Source organism: Lissotriton helveticus, chromosome 5_1, assembly GCF_964261635.1.
Source record: "Lissotriton helveticus chromosome 5_1, aLisHel1.1, whole genome shotgun sequence".
Classification (NCBI taxonomy): Eukaryota; Metazoa; Chordata; class Amphibia; order Caudata; family Salamandridae; genus Lissotriton; species Lissotriton helveticus.
Genome location: NC_136065.1, coordinates 632,377,576 through 632,400,218, shown reverse-complemented (window position 1 = coordinate 632,400,218; position 22,643 = coordinate 632,377,576). Strand labels below are relative to the sequence as shown.

General features: G+C 42.4%; 1 protein-coding gene across 1 annotated transcript in view; it reads left to right on the top strand.

The window, feature by feature from the left end:
- Positions 1 to 22,643, top strand: part of PRODH2 (proline dehydrogenase 2) — a 447,859-nt gene that overhangs the window by 14,191 nt on the left and 411,025 nt on the right. The window contains exons 2-4 of the mRNA XM_078643011.1: positions 7,184 to 7,377; positions 8,573 to 8,693; positions 22,049 to 22,132. Coding sequence (XP_078499137.1) covers positions 7,184 to 7,377; positions 8,573 to 8,693; positions 22,049 to 22,132 — 399 coding nt within the window. The remainder of the gene's footprint in view (positions 1 to 7,183; positions 7,378 to 8,572; positions 8,694 to 22,048; positions 22,133 to 22,643) is intronic.

The following is a 22,643-nucleotide window of genomic DNA, read 5'->3' as shown; positions in this document are numbered from 1 at the left end:
GGATGGGTGATCTGTATTATTAATATCTACAACAGACCCCAATCGCCCAACAAAGAATCAGAAACAATAGCCCAGTTAGACAATTTTATTTCTAGCTGAGACCACAAAACCATGCTGATCATTGGAGGAGACTTCAATAGGAAGTTTGAGCCAGTTGTAGGGCTAGAAGATATTTACAGGGGGGAAGATAGCGCCAACAACATTCCCCGCATTGATGCAAGTGATACTGTCGCTTGCTCAAAAGGGGCTCTGCAACTACTAAAACTAACAATGGAACATGGTTTGCGCGCCTGTAATGGGCGTTTTTTGTCAGATTGTCCAAGTAACCCTACTTTTAAAAGAGGCCGCTGTGCCAGTCATCTAGACTATATATTGGTCTCTATGTGCTTATGGCCAATGCTTCTGGATCTGAAGGTGGATCATCGTATAGAAAGTGACCACCTCCCCTTAACTTTGACCATTTGCAGCACACTATTTTCCTCCCTAATGGAGCTGAATCTCTGTGGTGAAACTCGATCTAAGGACCCTTTAGAGTCCAATAATCGCAGGTCCTTAAAATGGCCTGCTGTTATGAGTAATACGAGCACCATTAAGAAAATATATGATTTCTATGTAACTTTAATGTCTCCATTAGTCGATACCAATATAGAGGGCATTTCCCTAGTAGAGTTACATGAGAATCTGATGCCACAGCTTAGAGAGATTCTCTCAAAAGGGACCAAACAAGCACAATCTGGCCAGAAAAAAACTTATTTGAAGGAAGGCCGCTGGTATAGCAGAGCCTGCCGCCATGCCAAATCTGAATTAATACAAGTTGTAAAAGAGAACCAGATTAATATTATCAGAGATAAAAGGATGCAGTATAAAAAAACACTTGACCTTGCAAAAAGGGAATGGGATGGATGAGTCTGGTCGGACTTGCTTTCAGCTTGTAAACTGAAAGACCAATCCTCCTTCTGGAAGCTGGTTGCGAGTGGGACCAAAGATGGAAATCCATCGAGGGACAGGTTCCTTGAAGAAAGTGTCTGGGTCAAGCATTTTTCATCTTTGTATTCATGCGGTGGGGTTGATGACGATGAGTGGACACATGGGAATATAGAACTAGACCAGTGTATCACACCCTTAACATTTAGTTTGTCTGGAACTATACTTGCCATCAATGCAGTCAAACAGGGTAAAGCCCCAGGCCCAGACAGAATACCTGGCGATCTCTGGAAGCACGAAAATCTCTAGTGGGCCCCGTATATTAATTTACTTAGCAATGACATCCTAAGAGGGGCCCCAATTCCGGAGACATGGCGGAGCGCCGAAATCGTAACCATCTTTAAGAAGGGAGATAGACTCAACCCATCCCATTACAGACCAATTAGTCTGATAGATGTACTCCAAAAGATTTCTGCACGTCAGCTTCTAAACAAGTTAAATATTTGGATCGAGGATAATTTTATTTTAACAAAATATCAGGCAGGGTTCAGAGTTAAAATTAGTACAGTGGATCAAGTTTTTAGATTTTTATGCTTAGTATGGAAATACATTAACATAAGGAATTCTCACTTATATGTAGCTTTTGTGGACATCAGAGCCGCCTTCGATTTCGTCCCGAGAGGGAAATTATGGAAATCACTAAGAGATATGGGAGTCCCCGGGGACATACTACAACAACTAGTCAGGCTGCATGAGGGGAATTACGCAAGAGTGAGGTGGGGACATAATGGGGAGCTGACGGAAAGAATTGACATAAAGAGAGGGGTAAGGCAAGGCTGCGTTATGGCGCCAACCCTCTTCTCTCTTTATGTTAATAACATCCCAGACACCCTCTTGGGCTGCGAGCATGACTCTCCCAAGTTGTGTAGTCAAGCCGTTCCGGCATTACTATTTGCGGATGATACGATTTTAATTTCCCAGATGCCTAAAAGACTACAGAACAAATTTCGCTCATACTGTTTGGACAAAAGTCTTGAAATTAATTCCTCTAAAACTAAGATTATGTCCATCAGTCCACATAAGGGTTTTAACAAAGTTTTTAGTGTAAATAATGAGAATATTGAACAGGTCCAACATTTTAAATATTTGGGTATTAGCCTCGATTCTAAAATGAACTGAAAATCGCAAATAGAAAAATCGAGGCTAACAGTAATACAAAACCAAGCTCCTATAATAAGGAAGCATAAAAACAGCTTCTTCAAGGAAGTATCACCAGCAATTGAGCTATTTAAGTACAAAGCTCAATCGGCCACCTTGTATGGGGCAGAATTGTGGGGCCATGTAGTTAGAGACTCGTTTTCAGTGCAGGAAAACACCTTTTTTAGACAACTTTTAGCTGTGCCAGGGATTTAAATACACGACGCTCTGACGATCATGCTTCCCTACGCCCGCTGCTTTACTGGGTTCGCCTGTGGTCCACTGATGAACTAGTGGACTATAGAGCAGCATTAAAAGAAATCATACAGATAAAGAATATTACTAGAGTGAGCTGGCTATTGCATATTGAAAAAGTTTTTTAAAACTAGGCCTATATAGTTTTTGGACTGATCCCGATTCTCTTACCTATCATTCAAAAAAGTAATTGAAGGTACGATACTGGGAACATATTCATAGTTACCCCCTTCAAAACTCAAAAATTGGGAAACTGACACTTAAATTCTTTGATGTTAAAACCGAATGCAAATTTGAATGTTTTATGGACGAAATTTTACCCTCATTGGCAAAGTCACTGTATTTAAAATACCGTTATGGCATTTTAAAATTAAAAACTAGTACTTCAAAGTGGGCGTATAACTTAGATCCTATGAGTAAATGTGATACTGATCTTTGTGAACTGTGCCATATGGGCATCAAGGAGGATGAGGCCCATGTCTTATTTATATGCCCTGCATACCTGCAAGCAAGGAGGAAGTGGATTAAGCCTATTTGTCTTCTTCTAGGTTTCCGGAAAATTAAAGAAGGGGAAAGAGTATTTAAAGGGGATACGTCACAGACTATAGTATTCAGTCTGAGTCGGTTCCTTCTTGTAGTAGCAATGGTTAGGAAGAAAAAAGGCCTACAAATGTAGCAGTACTCCTAGGATCTGTACTAACCCACAGTGTGCTAAATAAAATGTATTAATATTGCAGTAACCTTTATATATTCATGTCCCAATTGTCCCTTGTAAAATGGTCCCAGATTTTTAAGACATACATTTTTACTAACTGTACTTTTATAATGTTGTCTCTTGCCAAATATTTAAAAAAAATATATATATATTTATTGTATTTATTTTTTAATTATGTATTACCTCGACTGATTGATTTATACTGTACTTTAAGAACTCTTAAATCTCCCATAAATGTGGTCCCTTTATCAGCCAACTTTTTATAAATACAAGCTTTTAAGTATGTATGTATGCCTTAAACAGATTCTCCTTAGAATACCAGCACATGATGTTGATGATGATGCTTTTATATTGTATTGTATTCTTTTATGGTTACTTAAACCGCAATAAAGAATTAATGAAATGTTATGCATTGGTCCAAGGTTTTGAGGATATGCATGTATGCTTGGCACCTATGAATTTCACAATGAAACAGTTTTATCTCACTGCTGAAATGTAATCCTCTCTTTTCAATAATCACCATTTAAACACTTTAAGTATCAATCTTTGTAAAATGGCTGTGCACACAGAAATATTGATCAATTAAGGCCTAAAAAAAACTATTATCAACAAGACAGACCATTGGTGAGGGACCGCAGAAGATTTTCCAGTTGACTACTACTATGTTTTCTGGAATAAAACTCATTGAATCCTTTGGCAAGCAAAAGTAAAAAATGCAACGTTTGGTCCTATTTTTTCAGAATCTGCTGAAGGAACTCAACTTTACACCCTTTCCAAGTCCTGCAGAGTTCTGTACTCACTGTACTAGCAGGGGTGGCTCCTCCACTAGGGCGGAGGAGCGTTGCCCCTCTGCTACCTCGCAGTGCGAAAAGCAGAAACATAAAATTGTAATATCTTTGTTCTTACCATTTTATGTTTGGTTACAGGTGCATGGGTGGGCGTCACTGCTCTGCAAGCAGGGGAGGAGTTGTGTACCTACTCCTGCCCTGAGTGCGCATAGACTGTCTGGTCAGACCTCTGGGGCCACCCAAAACAGTCATGCGTCCTCTGCCCTTCTCTATGCAGGCTGCAATGCAGCCTACATGGAGAACATGGCCTCCCCATAAGTGCCTGGCTGGGTGCCATTCCAACCAATCCTGACCAATCACATACTTAAAAATTATTAAATTAACCTCCTGCGTGATCTCGCAAACGACAACCCTCCTCCCCCCTCCACACCACCACCACCAGCAGCGAGCCATGCCGCCCGCGACTGTATAATATGGAGCTGGAAAAACAGCATATATAGCGCTGCCTTTTTTTCCAGTGTAGCCTTGAGCACCTAGGGCCCTATTTATGAGCTGGTTTGCGTCGCTCTTGCACCTCACAACGTGGTGCTAGAGCGACGCAAAGGTTACATGTGATTTATAAAAGCCACAAAAGGAAACTGCCTGGCCCTGAGTAGCTCTATAAATCTGGAGTAAGGCAAAGCAGTGGAAATCGCTGCATTGTCTTACTCTGCCCTGGGAAGGTGTTCCATGGGCATTGCATGGATGTTCCCATGCAACTTTCATGTTTTTTCTGCATTCTCAGATTTAGCCGAACTGGTAGACCGGGGACTGTGCCAAAAAGATACTCCCTCCAAGGATAGGCGTAACAGGGAGAAATATGCATTTTCTTCTCCTCGTCATTTCCTCTTTCTATGTGTGGTGCATTCTGCAGGACAAAGAAATAGGAATATGCCTCTCAGGATTGTTTTTGTGCAGCAAAGTGTCTGTTCCTGTTAAAAAATAATCCTGCATATAAAGCAGGCACCCTTGCTCCGTGGTGCAAGGGTGCCTGCATTGGCGCTAGTCTGCTAAAAAGGCGCCAGCACAGGGGAAAAGGCAGGAATGCGCCATATTGACTTAAATATGGCACATTCCTGCCCTTTCCCTGCCACACAGAGCAGCAGAGCACAATAAATTGCTGCACTACACTGCACTGCATGACAAACTCATAAATAAATAGCCCCCCAAGTCTTTTTTTAATTTTCTACAGCAGTTATACACCTCTGTCATCCTCTGAAACATTTTCCCACACATGCACCAGTATATTACCTCTTTTTCATTGTCCTTCAGCACAGAGAAAAATTGCTACCAAACCAATGGTCAGCCACTTCCTTAAAACTGTGCAACAGACCCCCACCCACCACCTTCCTTAGCTCCACCTGTTGGTTCTCTGTTTCCTCTAAATCTTCACCACAGAACCCAGGACCCAAGACAACAGTGGGCAGAAGTGTATTTTTGTGTGTGATGGGTGTAACTTTTCTACGTTTCCAGGCCCATGATGACTTCTTTCTTTAGCCCACATCCCCAGCAATTTGCACTGAATTATCCTTCTGATTATCTCTCTCATAACCTTCGTACCACCTCCAAAGCATCTCCCCGACTCACTGTGCCTTTCTGCTATAACCACCCTCCTCAACCTCCTATTGATGATAAAAAATAATAAGCAGAATGTCCAACTTCTCCAATTGCTGACCATTGCTACCTGCCCTAAGTTGACCAAAGTAATGCTAAGTTAAGCTGAGCGCTACTTTACTCTACTTTGTATCAAGGGAGCATGCCATGAGTGGTACATGGACGTTCCCCTGCAACTACTAACATTTGTACACATGGATGTGTGCCAAAACCCTACACCTTCTCGAGGCAGGTGTAACTAGGAGAAATGTTTTTTATTTCTCCTTATTTTTCAACCCTTTGTATGATTTGATAAATAAGGCACACGCAAAGTGGGGAAAGTCTTAGAGAATGCACTATGGTTCCAGGGTGTGTGTGTTGGCACATGACAGGCAAAAGCACACCAGCACAGAGGGAGAGAAAAAAAAATTGCCAAACAATGGCACATTTTGGGGCATATTTACAAGGAATTGGCGGAGCGCAGCGCTGCAGCAAATTTTGCTGCACCCTGCTCCGCCATTTCCAAAACACAGGGATGTGCCGTATTTACAACAATACGGCGCACCCCTGTGTTTTCCCTAGCACTGGCACTAAAAATAGCTGCCTAGCACCAACGCAGACACCTTTGTGCCATAGTGCAAGGGTGTCTGCGTTTCGGAAATAATTGTTTGTGTGCAGGAAGGTGTTCCTTCCTGCACATAAACAATCAATAATGAGGATTTGTTACTTCTACTTGTGCTGCATTCTGCACATAAAAAAATCGTTTAATGGTGTTTGCTCTTTCTATGTGTGCTGCAGAATGCAGCACACATAGAAAAAGCAAAAATGAAGAGAAATAAAGGTATTTCTCATTGTTGCGCCATTCTAATGCGTTAGTTTTTGGCACTGTCTCAGATTTACAGATCCTTGTAAATATGGGGGAGTGTCAAAAAGCAATGAGTGTTAAGTAGGAATGCCAACAGCAACACCCATTGCAAGATTCCTGCATGAAAGGATACCATATTTACAAAGCGGTGTTAAGCCACAAAAAGTGGCTGAACTGCACTTTAATAATGTGGTGCAGGGCATTGCGCCACCGGAACGTCGGTTAAAGTGATGTTCCAGTGGTGCAACCCCCTCGTAAATATGCCCCTGTGTCTCTCTTTTTCACTTATGGCATCACAGCAATTTTGGTTACTGTGCTGATTTGTGTCATTTATTAGTAAATCTGGGCCCTAATCTTTGCACAATAATCCCCTTGGGGCTGACATTATCATGCTCTCGTCCCAAAGCTTGCTGCCTATTTTAGTAGTAATGCCAAGGTTGGTAGAGGGAAGCTGCCACAGTTTAGATCAAAGTGATAGGTTTTAAGGAAAAATACTTGTGTTTAAGAAGATGGTAATCATAATGCCTTTGGGAATAACTTAAAATTGTTTATTGTGGTGAGTTCCACAATCTTGTGCCTTGTTCAGCTATTTAGTAAGAGTCATATGAGAAATTATCTTGGCTCACAGACAGAATACTCCTCCTCTCTAAGTGTAAGGACCTTGAGGTGGGCAGACTGAATTAATAAAGCTGAGGTTGACTGTGACCCAAACTTGCAGAGCACAGACTGAGAGGGTGTTGAGCTGTTACCTGGATGACCATTGCCTCAATTCTGAGCTAACATTTTTCTTCTCTGTCTTGGCTGCAGTGTATGTCCTTTGGCCGCAGAGTACTGGGCCGGCGTCTATTCGAAATGGCTGTGCGGACCTCAATTTACCAACAGTTTGTCGCTGGAGAGTCATTGCTAGAGATCCAGCAGTGTATGGACAAGCTGAGGGCACTGGGAATCCGGCCCATGCTAGCAGTTCCCATTGAGGAAGACATTGGCGCTGAAAACACTGGGTGAGATTCAGCGACCATCTGCTCTCGAAGTTCTGAGCCAAAGTGACTCCTCCTCATCTTTTTAACCTTCTATAACCTTTCCTCCGTTTACATTCTGTGAGGTGTTTGTGTTCTGATTGCACCCCATGGTCTTTGGAATCCTATGATTTCCATGGTGTGTTTCAGGTATTTCATACTGCCCACTATTGAATAACTTCTCAGGATATCACATCAGGTGTTGGTCCATCATGTTCGAGAGTTTGAATGGATATAAATCTTAGGGCCAGATGTAGGTAATTCATATTTACCAACTCTTAAATACCGAATTTGTAGGGCCTTTGGGACTCAGAAGAGTCCCACCTTCATCTGGAAGGTACCGAATCGGTAAAAATACCGATTCGGTATTTTACAGATTCTGTAAATTTACCGAATCGGTAAATATACAGAATCTGTCAAATCTGGCCCCTACATACCAATTCTTACATACCGCTCGGTAACGGCCGAAAATACCGATTTTCGGCCATTACCGACCGACCAACATCTGGCCCTTAGTTGTGTTAAAGGAAGGTTGGATTTGTGTTGTTTTTCAGTTCATAAAATGGAAATTTAGAAGGTTTGTTGAGTTGTCTGGTTTTGGTGATAGGTATATCGGATTACGTTATTTAGGCATCCATGGAGTTTGCTTTGGAGCTGTCACTGAGGATAGTAGTTTTGGGGCAGGATTGAGGAAGCTCACTTTTTTAAATTTGCAGCTTTCCTGTTCCGGAAATCAAATTGTAATGTGACTCCTCAGAGAGGCATGTATGAGGACTCTCATTTTTGTTCGGTTGTCTGTGGCACGTGGTTTGGGCGCCTATTTGTGGTAGTGTTTAGGGGTTCTGGTTTAATCGTGGGTGTTTCCGGAGTTTGTTGTAGGGCTTGCTTTCTTTGTTTTGGGTTGTGTATAGTTTATTTTATGTTTGTCTCTGGACTTTGTTTTGGAGAAGCCGCTCTGCTTTGTTTTGGCACTGTGTTTTGAAGATGCCTCGGGGGTTTGTTTTTGGGGGCCCGTGGTTCAGATGTGTCATTATTACGTGTGCATAAGGGGTTGATTCTGCTGGGTTTTTTAGGAGTCTCCGGTTTGCCTGCTGGAGTCTGTGTATGCTCTGTTTTGCGGACAATAAGATGGCATTGGAATCTCTCAGAAAGGAACTCATGTCTTGTTTCTCTTTCACAGGGAGGTGTGGTACACAAAGAACTTGGAAACAATGTTACGATGCGTGGAACTGTCTGCCATCGGGGGGTCACGCTCCATGATGCAACTCAAGATTACTGCTCTGATGAAAGCAGATTTGTGTGTGAGTACATAATGCCCATCGGGAGTCTTTGCATGAGACACAGTCACTCTAGATTATGCAGTCATTAAAAATAGCAAATAAAATGAGCAGACAAGATTTATATTTTTGACATTTAAATAACAATGTATTCACTGTGTTTCAACAACAGAAACGTGTCACACAAGTACCATGCTTTTTTATACAGCCATAATACATTCAGGAAATTGTCACCTTAGTGATATCATCATACGGTCACAATTCATTAGCAAATATAATTCTACTTGCAGAAATGGTCTACACCGATTGATCAATGTCCAAAAATGTAAGTTTCCTAATGGTTCAAATTAGGGCACACATATAGCATATGCAATAAGAACTCCTCTTGCTGGTGCACAGTCAACATTTCCTTTTCTGCCTACTCAGTCTGACCTAGGCATCAATTAGGCCTAGCGCCAGCATTTGCAGGGTGGAAGCACTTAATCATATGCCATTTCTCAAAATCTGTGAGCTTACCAAGACAAAGCCACATCTTACCTGATCCAGCGCGGCTAAAATAAATCTTTCCTTATGACACTAACCCAGAAAACATCTACACAACCTTAATCATAATAAACCATATGTCGATGGGGCCCTTAACATTGCATACATACATTCACTCAATTTTCTGGATCAAAGGCATAATCAAGCATAATCGGCTCCACCACCTGAAGCCCTTCTGTATCAAAATCCACTGCACGGGTCTTACCAGACCCAGCATTACCAACACTGGCCCTCTTGGCCTCCGAGAGTCCTCCAGGCGGGGGAGCCGACTGTACCCGCCGGTCCTCCCCCATGCGTTGACTCTGAAAATCCATAGCCGCCGGTTAGTTAGACCACCTAGACCTGTTCATCGTTGGGGCCAGTGAGATCTCGCTGGACCTTGATGCGCTAACCACAACGGGATCCCTCGTTGGTACGGAAAGCGCCGCGCATGGCTCCACCCTCCCTTCACCTCGGCGCAAGTGGGCCGTTCCATGCCCTACCGAGTCTGCTGGGCCGCGACGATCTGTACCCTGAAAAGAAAAAGTTTGGACTGATGTGCTGGGTCCCTTACTAACAAGAGCCGACTCTGTCCCCTGCCAACCAGAGATTATCGGACCTGCCGACCGCCTCCTGACCCGACCTGACTGCTCTGTCCTGCCAGTACTTACCACTGGGAGATAATCACCCCCTTCCTCATCCTCGCTCCATTCTAACATAGCCTCCACCACTGCAGAAGTCGGGCCCCAATTCTTACCCCCCTAGTAGCATCATCTTCTCCTATCTGCCGCCTTACTGGACCGCCCACATCTTTCAGACCCCCAAGATGTGCCTGCTGATCCATCATCTCACTCATACCGCGACCCCGCACTCCTACTGACCAAGAGGGAAAAATGTCTAAAACCTCCCAATCATGTCCTCCTCTTGCCAGCTCCAAATCCCTTTGCACCTCTGAGAAAGAACTTGAAACAAAACCCCCAGCCCCTTCTCCAAGAGGCATGTCCCAAGCTCTTTCTGATGGGGCCCTAAAATCAACACCACTACGCGAGAAATTCTCCCCACCCTCCCCTGCACCAAAACCTGAAACTCTCTCCTTGCCACACACCCCCCTCCCACTTGAGCTCATTCTCCATCTCCCCTGGAGCTCCCCCCCACTGAAAAAGCCCCCCACCTCAAGGAAGTAGTGGGTGAAAAGAGCAGAGGGCTGCCAAAATTTCCTTCCACAGCTAATTCCCTCTCCTCCTCTTCCACATATTGTCTGCCAAAACCCCTGTCATGCAAAGGAGGGGATTGAACTACTTCCAAAACACTTCCTTGTGTCAAATTCTTTTTGCCCTCTATGCCCTCTAGCCAGACTGCCTGTTTTCTCCCACCCAGAGCTACAAGAAAAGGTTCCCTTGCTTTCCCTCCCTCCTCCCACCCGCTCCGAACCTCCCCCAGCGTGCCTTCACGCGTGTTCCCGAGCGCATCAACAGCTTCCGTCTCAACCACAGGCTCTGCGGCGAACAATGAAAAGGTAATACACAGAAACAAGAGCCACCCATATGTCCTTGCAAACTGGGTAAGTACAATTGTACTGAAAAACAATGTTCACAAGGAACTCATTTCAACATTTCAATAACACATTTATGGCAATTAAATAATTTGCCCAAACTAATAACAGAAAAAACAATTTATACTGGTTTTAAACTAGTTATGTATGCTTGACAAGCTCACTAGACATCCAATTAATTCTAGCCTATTTCACCGAAGTAGGCATTTTATTCCAGCAACGAAACAGTTATATACATTACATATAAACATTTAAAAAGATTATTCCCCAAGTGTAGTGACCGTAACCATATATACAGTGACCATTGTGATATATTCAAAAGGTTATCAGTACAAAATTTACAAACAAACAAAGAACACAGGTAAAATGAGACAATTCTATTTCGTGTGTGTCTCTTTATTCTAATTCGTCGACGGCGTTTCGACCCTCTCTAGGTACCGGGTCTCATCAGGACAATTGATCTGGGGACTAAACATAATAATATTGCTTAGTATTAATTATTTATTGTTTGTATGCCAGGAAATTATATTGGAGCTTGTCTAGAACTAGGAAAACGCTTACCAGTATTATATGTGAAAAACGATGAATCCAACCTGTAATGATGGATTGGTATTTAGTATGACGGAATTCATTGTACACTAGAACAACAGTGCTCACCCTGTGCGTAGTGAACTAAAATGTAATCACTCACGTTCTAGCTACTCGTCTATTATTTCGAGCCAGTGGTATATTTCTTCCACTTATATGATTGTTCAGCCTGGGGACAATATAAATATAAGCTCATGCCGAAAACCATAGGAAATCCAATTGTTTCCATACATTAATCTGTTAATTATTGGATCACTCTTACTTGATAATGGAGACCCTTCTACTCGAGGTGGTTACTTTTACTCGTGGCTGTTTCCGGTATGGAGATACGGCTCGTACTCGCCGGTTACATGAATGTAACAATCGGCCCCCTATAAACAATAATCAATCACAATCATTTTATACACTGTACGCCTTAATATCGTCTCTACTAGTTATTTTAAGTCAAAACGAATGGCGCTTACGTGATAGAGGGCCAAGTCCGGACGGGATACCAATTCCCTTCAGGTATAGCACGGTTGCTGCAACGCTGTTTACAGACTAACCGGAAATGGTTCACGCCTTCCCCTTAAGAGACATGGGAATTGTAGTTGTAATAGCGCCATGCTTGCACTGAATCTGAAGGAAGGCGCTGTTTAGGATATTTTCAATCACGGCGGAGTTATACTTAAAATTAAACACGTATTACCAATTATATTTAGTTTAGACAGGTCACTGCTTATTATTGACCGTCAGCAAATTATAAGTATACATTTTTATAGCTTTCTCATGACACTCCCTAATTAGGGATTATGTACAGGGGGAATGTATATAGATAATTGTAACTTCCTCACTGATCATATCATCTAATCTGTGATCTCCTATATTTAAAAACGTAAATGGCATCCATCTTGGAAGGACTATTTCCCAGTGTATTTATACTCATACTATGGAATCTAGCTTTACAATGTCTCATTCCTCAACCTGTTCTCATTATTTTCGATAGATCTATTAGCTCATCGATTAGTAATACAATTTACAGGTATTCGAACATTTCAGAAACATACCGATCCTGTCTATAGTCCATAATGTACAATTTCAACAGATGGTATCCATGATATCAATTCGCAAAAAATCTATCACATTTAAAGAATATTCAAATGACTTATTTACAAAAACATTTCCATAACATTCCTATCCAGGCAATATTATATATCATTGAGACATCCACACACTCCTATGTATATAGTGACACAGCATCTCTACATTCTTGTCTATATACAAGTGTGGCTTACAGATAGGAAACAAATTAGTGGAGGCTAATGAATTTGCGCCACTCATCTAAATTGTTTAACCCAGTGCGAATCGAATTGCATCTGTCTATCCATTTGCATTCTAAGGATTGCAGCACAACTGACATGTCGCCACCTCTTGGAGGTAGTTTAGCTTTCTCAATGACCTGCCACTTAATATCATTGACAGAATGCCTTTTTTCTTTATAGTGGTCTACCAGAGGTGCATTATCTACTCCACACCTAATGCGACTTTTGTGTTGACTAATACGCGATTTTACTGGTTGACTTGTCTGACCAATATAGATCAACTCACATGGGCACCATATACAATATATAACATTGGATGATGAACAATTCGTAAAGTCTCGAAGCTTAACTTGTACATTCCCGTGTTTAAATTCCTTGGTTTCTACCGTGGAATCACATGCAACACAATTTGAACACTTATAGTGCCCAACTATGGGTGGTAATTCCCATAGAGTTTGGATAGTAGTATTAGTCTTGTATTTACTAGTGTCTGAGTGAACAAGATAATCTCTTATATTTTTGCCTTTTTTAAAAGCAAACATTGGTGGCTCTGAACCTATTTTCAATGTGTTAAGGGTAGACCAATGTCTTTTTATTATTTTCTGTACCTGAGTACTTAATGGACAGAAGGTGGTCACACATATGTTTCTTTTGATATTCTCTTTTCTGTTAGAATTTAAGAGACATTCCCTAGGACTGAACCATGCTCTTTTCATCGATGTTTTAACTAGTCTTCTTGGATATCCACGATTTTGTAGTCTAGAGCTTAGGATGTTCGCTTCTCTGAAAAAATCTTCTTTTTTTGAACAGTTACGCCGTATTCTCAAAAATTGACCATAGGGTAATCCATCTTTTAGAGCCCTTGGATGGTAGCTGTCCAGAAATGGAATCTCCTCTTTGTCTTTTTGGTAGGTAAAAGACAAGGCTGTTGCCATCCATTTCTGGATTTGAAAATTAGATGTCAAAACAGCCATCTAGATGTTACCCTATATCGAAAACCAACAGATAGGAACACCTTGTTGGAATACAACAGCTACCATCCAAGGGCTCTAAAAGATGGATTACCCTATGGTCAATTTTTGAGAATACGGCGTAACTGTTCAAAAAAAGAAGATTTTTTCAGAGAAGCGAACATCCTAAGCTCTAGACTACAAAATCGTGGATATCCAAGAAGACTAGTTAAAACATCGATGAAAAGAGCATGGTTCAGTCCTAGGGAATGTCTCTTAAATTCTAACAGAAAGGAGAATATCAAAAGAAACATATGTGTGACCACCTTCTGTCCATTAAGTACTCAGGTACAGAAAATAATAAAAAGACATTGGCCTACCCTTAACACATTGAAAATAGGTTCAGAGCCACCAATGTTTGCTTTTAAAAAAGGCAAAAATATAAGAGATTATCTTGTTCACTCAGACACTAGTAAATACAAGACTAATACTACTATCCAAACTCTATGGGAATTACCACCCATAGTTGGGCACTATAAGTGTTCAAATTGTGTTGCATGTGATTCCACGGTAGAAACCAAGGAATTTAAACACGGGAATGTACAAGTTAAGCTTCGAGACTTTACGAATTGTTCATCATCCAATGTTATATATTGTATATGGTGCCCATGTGAGTTGATCTATATTGGTCAGACAAGTCAACCAGTAAAATCGCGTATTAGTCAACACAAAAGTCGCATTAGGTGTGGAGTAGATAATGCACCTCTGGTAGACCACTATAAAGAAAAAAGGCATTCTGTCAATGATATTAAGTGGCAGGTCATTGAGAAAGCTAAACTACCTCCAAGAGGTGGCTACATGTCAGTTGTGCTGCAATCCTTAGAATGCAAATGGATAGACAGATGCAATTCGATTCGCACTGGGTTAAACAATTTAGATGAGTGGCGCAAATTCATTAGCCTCCACTAATTTGTTTCCTATCTGTAAGCCACACTTGTATATAGACAAGAATGTAGAGATGCTGTGTCACTATATACATAGGAGTGTGTGGATGTCTCAATGATATATAATATTGCCTGGATAGGAATGTTATGGAAATGTTTTTGTAAATAAGTCATTTGAATATTCTTTAAATGTGACAGATTTTTTGCGAATTGATATCATGGATACCATCTGTTGAAATTGTACATTATGGACTATAGACAGGATCGGTATGTTTCTGAAATGTTCGAATACCTGTAAATTGTATTACTAATCGATGAGCTAATAGATCTATCGAAAATAATGAGAACAGGTTGAGGAATGAGACATTGTAAAGCTAGATTCCATAGTATGAGTATGAATACACTGGGAAATAGTCCTTCCAAGATGGATGCCATTTACGTTTTTAAATATAGGAGATCACAGATTAGATGATATGATCAGTGAGGAAGTTACAATTATCTATATACATTCCCCCTGTACATAATCCCTAATTAGGGAGTGTCATGAGAAAGCTATAAAAATGTATACTTATAATTTGCTGACGGTCAATAATAAGCAGTGACCTGTCTAAACTAAATATAATTGGTAATACGTGTTTAATTTTAAGTATAACTCCGCCGTGATTGAAAATATCCTAAACAGCGCATTCCTTCAGATTCAGTGCAAGCATGGCGCTATTACAACTACAATTCCCATGTCTCTTAAGGGGAAGGCGTGAACCATTTCCGGTTAGTCTGTAAACAGCGTTGCAGCAACCGTGCTATACCTGAAGGGAATTGGTATCCCGTCCGGACTTGGCCCTCTATCACGTAAGCGCCATTCGTTTTGACTTAAAATAACTAGTAGAGACGATATTAAGGCGTACAGTGTATAAAATGATTGTGATTGATTATTGTTTATAGGGGGCCGATTGTTACATTCATGTAACCGGCGAGTACGAGCCGTATCTCCATACCGGAAACAGCCACGAGTAAAAGTAACCACCTCGAGTAGAAGGGTCTCCATTATCAAGTAAGAGTGATCCAATAATTAACAGATTAATGTATGGAAACAATTGGATTTCCTATGGTTTTCGGCATGAGCTTATATTTATATTGTCCCCAGGCTGAACAATCATATAAGTGGAAGAAATATACCACTGGCTCGAAATAATAGACGAGTCGCTAGAACGTGAGTGATTACATTTTAGTTCACTACGCACAGGGTGAGCACTGTTGTTCTAGTGTACAATGAATTCCGTCATACTAAATACCAATCCATCATTACAGGTTGGATTCATCGTTTTTCACATATAATACTGGTAAGCGTTTTCCTAGTTCTAGACAAGCTCCAATATAATTTCCTGGCATACAAACAATAAATAATTAATACTAAGCAATATTATTATGTTTAGTCCCCAGATCAATTGTCCTGATGAGACCCGGTACCTAGAGAGGGTCGAAACGCCGTCGACGAATTAGAATAAAGAGACACACACAAAATAGAATTGTCTCATTTTACCTGTGTTCTTTGTTTGTTTGTAAATTTTGTACTGATAACCTTTTGAATATATCACAATGGTCACTGTATATATGGTTACGGTCACTACACTTGGGGAATAATCTTTTTAAATGTTTATATGTAATGTATATAACTGTTTCGTTGCTGGAATAAAATGCCTACTTCGGTGAAATAGGCTAGAATTAATTGGATGTCTAGTGAGCTTGTCAAGCATACATAACTAGTTTAAAACCAGTATAAATTGTTTTTTCTGTTATTAGTTTGGGCAAATTATTTATTTGCCATAAATGTGTTATTGAAATGTTGAAATGAGTTCCTTGTGAAAATTGTTTTTCAGTACAATTGAACAATGAAAAGGAGCGCTTCTTGCCCCACGCTTCCTATTCATTATGGGCGATGCACCCGCCCCCTCCTTTTTCTCAAGGGGCCATGCTGCATCAAAGGAAGTCCCATTACCAGCCAGAAGCCTCAATACGCCCTCTGCTTCACTCTGCAAAGGCCCGCCCGTCATGCTAGGGGACTCTGCACCCCCCGACCCGCACCTGACGGGGCCGACTTCCGAGTACGGGAGTTGCCCCTCTCACTCTCCGGAGACACCCACCACTGTTTCGGAGAAGTACACACAGCTATCGCAGCTGCAAAGCCAGCAGAGGCTTGACGCGATGGGCGCGCTGACCCCCCCTCCGATGACGAGATCCATTCTGCCCGCTTCACTCAACAAACTAAGCGCTTCCAGCACCCTGTAGTCCTCCATATTACAGGTAAGAAATTATTTGCTATAATGTCACAAATAAATGCTATCTAAAATATCGAACACCTCAACGCCAAAAACTATAAGAAACCAATAAAAATTCATGCCTAAGCTCCCAGCCACCAGGTCACCAAACCTAAAATGGTGGCTGGGAGCAGGAGCCCGAAGCATTTATGCTTTGGCTCCTATTGGGCTACAAACCAAAAACATCCCAAAGCTAAAATGGCAGAAGCTCTAAGCTTCCCAGACCCCCCACGGCCCCTCCCAAATCTCCCGGGTGGGGGGACCTCCCTGCGATCGGCTGCTCCCCCCCCCCCAAGCCCCTCTTGGAAACAACAGCCTGCAAATGACAGACAACGTCCCGCAGGATGTACCCCATAACAGTGTGATCACATAGGGAACATTTCATATGATGTGCAAATACTTGAAAAATCCATCGCATCTCTTAGAACCTAGTTAGGGGAGGGGGTGGGGGAGTTCCACTACTTGTCACGCTTGGAAGTGGACACGAAACAAAGGGAAGCGGGCACAGGATTCCCCAGCACAAGCAATAGCCACCTGCAGAACAGCCAACTGTGTTTTCGTAACAATAAGGGTCTGTTGACACAGATTAGTATTGGGGGTCTGAGGTCAACGGGGAGAGCTCCAGGGTCATGACAGAAAATGGAAAGCAGAAATGAAGCGTGTGCCTGGCTAGATGCTGGCCCGCACTAAGGTGCGGAGGAGGGGCATATATTGGATGAGTAACGGGGCTGAGGGAATCTGGGCTCTGTAGGAGAGGCCACTCTCGGGCAGTGGTGGGAAGGAGCCCGAGTGTTTTCTGCACTATGTTGGACAAGCTACAAACTTCACAGGGAGCGCCAACGACCGCGTGCAGCATCGGTAGGATGGAAAAACCCAAGCAACAGACGCCATGCAGAAATATTGAGAAACACTTTAGTATTAATAAATGTTTCATTCTTTTGTACACGCGTGCTCTCAATGTAATAATGCATTAGATTTCAACAAGCCTGTATTGAGGGGCTCAGGCAGCGGCGGCCGGCATGCTCGAGGGAGGGTGGGGGGTTCGCAGGTGGGGAATAAACAAACAATTAAAATAAAACGTACCTGAGTGAGTGCTGGGGTACCGCACCGCCTCCGCTCCAGACCAGTCACTGATGGGTCCTCATGTTCCTGCTGTAGGAAGCAGCCAGCAGGCAGCTTCCTGCTTCCCTCCCCTATGCAACGCACACCAATCAAAACTCTGGTAGGCGAGCGCTCCGGCTGGGACATTTTCTCTGCATAGAGAAATAGGGAGAGTGGGCGGTCCTGCTCGAGGGCAGGGGGGAGTGGCTTACCCACTGTTGTGGGTACTGACTGTTTGCTTGGCTCCAGGGCCGACCAAACAGTCACTACCCACAACAGTGGGCAAGCCACTCCCCCCCTGCCCTCGAGCAGGACCGCTCACCCTCCCACCCCCAACCAGGCACAGAGGCACTTCTGCTTTCTCGCAATGCGAGAAGGCAGAAACATAAATGGTCGTTTTTACCGTTTATGTTCTGCCTTCTCGCACCGAGAGAAATCAGTGGGGCGACGCCCCCACGCCCTAATGGGGGAGCCGCCACTGTCTAGCAGGTTGTTTCTTTCCAGGTGTTCGATGAGCTGATGGTTGATGGCCTTCTCCATGACTTTGGTGGGAAATGGGAGCAGTGAGATGGAGCGGTAGTTCTGTAGATCACTGGGCTCTGCTGAGGGTTTCTTGAAGAGAGGTCTGACCTCTGCGTGTTTCCATGCATCAGGAAAGATGTCTGTGGTGATGGATGCATTGAGGATGGTGGTGAGTTGGAGGCTGATCTTGTTGCTTCCTAGTTTGGAGAGGCGGTGGGCGCACTAGGCTTCAACAATGCATAGTAGCCTCCAGTAAACACCATACACGTTCCTCCTCAGCTGGTTCCTTGTTGGCCATACCTTGATCAGGTTTGGTATTGAGAATGCCACAAATGGTATGGATATGGCTGATAGAATGTGTTCCTGCATTGACAAAGGGTAGACTGTAGAGCTGCCTAAGTGCATACTTCTCCTTTAATATCCTAGGGAGGATTAAGCACATCACAGACATCTATCACTACCCCTCTATGCTCCAGCCAGATGAGTTGAAAATTGCAACAAAGTCTGGTATTGCATCAACATTTGCCATCAGTGCGGTTGGAACAGAGGTTACTAACCCTCCCTTTGGCCTGCCTTACTTGCGCGTAACTTGCACGTAACTGGTGGTATGCAATATGATGAAAAATCATCCATGATAGTCTCCTCAGTGGCCTCATATTTCTTAAAAGCAACATATATCATTTTGCCTTACAAAGGACAGTCATTTTTTGTTCTCAAGCTTCTAACTCAGGCCAACTATGTTACAGCTTAGAACAATATGATGATCTAAACTGTAACATAGATGATGGCCTGTTGCTTCCTTCGTGACTGGGTCAAAGGCATATTTGCCCATATTTGCCATCTCGTATCAAGAGCCTCGTTCACTTACCCATAATTTATTTGCAAATGTGTTGCGTGGGCCTATCAGGACAGATGCTAACGAGTTCCATTCATATTAGTGCCTCGACGTTTCTAAGGCTGTGTTGGAAAAGACACTTCAGGGCTGCAGCTCTTTGACCCTACTAAATACAAACACCATTCTACAGCTCCTGTTCATAGTGTGCAGAGCCGCATGAAGTGGTTCCCCAAGGGCTGGTCGAAGCTTCATAGTCCATCCCTCAGATCATCATGATTGTCGCCAACCAGCCCAGTTAACAGAAGTGGAGTGCTACAGTTTGTTAAGGGGGCTACATGGAAAGGCCACATAAAATGAGTACTTTGAGGTCATACAGTGCCTTCTTAGAGCAATAATGACACATACAAAATATTCGTGAATGCATTCAGCCATGGTCAAGGGGGCGTTTATAAATGAAGAATGTATGGGAACTGGGTGAGTTGTTTATGAATTCATGAGACTGGGCACTGTTGCCCCTAGGGTAATTTTTAATGTGTGTCATGGAACAAACTAGTTTTCAGATCAAACAAAGACTCCCATTCTTTGACCTCTTTCCAAGAACTTCCAATCTATGGTGAAAACAGGAACAGGAGAATATGTTAAAACATCACTGACGATCACACCGGTTGCCTGCTTTGGGGACTGAGCTTAAAAACATGTCTCCTTATTTTAAAGATTCCAACTGGCCAGTACATTACAACTGTGACGTGGGTTCTCCTAAATACAAAGCCTATAGCCTAAAGCCTCTCCGAGAAATGCCACTGTGTCGAGGCCCCCTTGCCCATATTTTTAATGCTGTGTTTATTAGAGGCTTCCTTGGTAAAACGGTGAAACTAGTAATAGACGTCAAGTCTTGCAGGTCTATGGCTGATATTTACCTCACCTTCACCCTTGGGCTCACATCTGGACCTGGGGATGGTTGAGTTGCACGCCTTCGTGGGGGTCCTTTTAAATATTTCTATACCATGCAATACCCGAATTGAGTCAGACTCCAAGCACTTGCGGTGTTTGTCGATAATGGAATATAAACAAATAAATTGTGTGGTATTTCCTCTAGGTACTGAGATAGTAAGTGGTTAACGTACTATGTAATATCCTTGGTAGATATCATTGTGCACCAGCGATGTCACAGGGTCTAAGCGGCTGTGGTAATTCCAATTGCATCACCAAGTTCCCCCTTAGGTATAGCTGCCTCTCCACAAGTGGAGACAGTGAGAAGTCAAGGCTAACTTCAACAGGTGGAAGAGGGATTGCGCCACAGTTCCAATGATTGGAGTGCCGTTATTACACTGGATATACTCAACGTCTGGACACGCCGATATCTTTCATAGAGAGGAGGGACCTGTTTTAGAGGAAGGCTGCTATAGAACAATTTCCCAGAAATATAGTAAACAACTCTTTGGTGTCTTCTGGTGGCACAGCATGACCATAGTATCTCTGCCCGCACAAAGGGGCATATTATCAAGGGGGTTTATCTCCGCTTTTTTGGCTTTAAAAGCCAAGAAAGTGGAGATAAAATTATCTCCCTATTACCTAGCTGTCGCTAACACCAGTTAGCGACAGCTAGGAGGAGATAGCGTCCATCTTGGGCCCCGCTTTGCATGTCAGTGATATTTATCACTAATGACATGCAAAGTGGGCGTGCCAAGATGTTAGCGACTGGAAACAGTCGCTAACATCACTATCTCCTATTACCAACTTTTGGAGATAAGCGCGAATATCTCCAAAAGCTAACACCTGCCCTGAGCAGTTCTTAGCCATGTTATCCAATGGGAGGTGGATAACATGGCTAAGAGCATTAGCTCGGTAATGCATGAATATCGCTGATTTTTCAGCGATATTCATGCATTGCGGCCGTTTTTTATCGCATTTGCGATAAACCTTGGTAATACCAAGGTTTATTTGCGATAATAATCGCCGCAGGTCAGCGATAATTTTTTGTCTCTAACCAAGCAATAGCGATAATTATCGCTATTGCTTGGTAATATGCCCCAAAGTGTTCCTCAAAGTGATAATGGAAAGTTGGCCAGTCTCTGTTGGTTGGTATCAGTGTGCCGCCTTTAGCACTGATTGTAAAGAGTTCTACATGCCAGAACAGCTCTTTGTTATTTAAACATTGGAAAAACACATTAACAGCATCATAATTAAGGCTCCCGGTTTCATGGTATTTCTTTTTTTTACCATTTTCATCTGTATTTATCCATATTTATTTTTTTACCATTTATTCTGTATTTATCCATATTTACTTTGTGTTTTGCGCATAAATGAAGTTGTAGAACTGTACAGTTCCATATGTATGTAACTGATAGAGGCGCACTCATACTTTGATGTATATCGTGCTTTAGCTATTAAAGCTATCAAATATCACATAACCACACATCCACTGGTAAATACTAGCATTATACTACAAATATATATTGACACATGCAGTTATTTAAATACATTTTACCCTGTTTTTTATTTCCCACACTGTCCATCGGCTCAGCTGTTGGGCTATAATTTATGAAAGACAGCACGGATAGTCACTTAAAAGCAGCACACTTTTATGTATTGATCCACTTTTAAAAATACGTGCAGAAAAAACACTCATTGCTTTCTGTCTGTATTTATTTGTAAAAATCAGTAAAAACGGAATACAGGGAGCCATAAATATAATGTAGGCTGTTATAGTCCTATCACCTCACGATTCTAAATGTATTTTCTTCTTTAGAAAAAGCTGACCCTGTGCCTCGAGAACCCTTCGCTGGCTGATGAACTGAGCATTGAGAAACTAGTCACTGTCATGGACGGAGAGGTTTGCAAGTATTCATGTTCATTAAAATTAAGGGAGGGAGAATTTGTACTGTCAAAAACAGTAACCTGTTTAAATGGAGAAAAGGTAAGTATCACAAAAAGGGGTGTGCTCAAAATGTTTCCGTTGTTTCCTAGATGAGCTATTTTGTAAATGTTTAACACTTAACAATAAAAGATGCTTTTTCAAAGTCTTTGAACTGTTAAAAAAATGTGTTTTCACGAAATCCCTGGTATTGTCACACAAAAGGAAGCTATCTTTTAAAAGCCTATCACTCAGGAGCGTAATTATCAAATAGTGCAGCGGGTGTGGTGGCACCAGCGTTCATCGATGTAAGGGCCCACGGCACCTCAGTTACTGACCGTTTTTAGGTCTCGCTGATCTAACGCGCATGCGTTGATCTGCGAGAGTTTAGTGGGACTTTTTAAAATGCTCCCAAAGTCTGCAGGCGGATGGGGCATAGTGCATGTGCTTCAGGCACGCGCACCATTCGTCCGCCTGCAGCTTTGGGAGC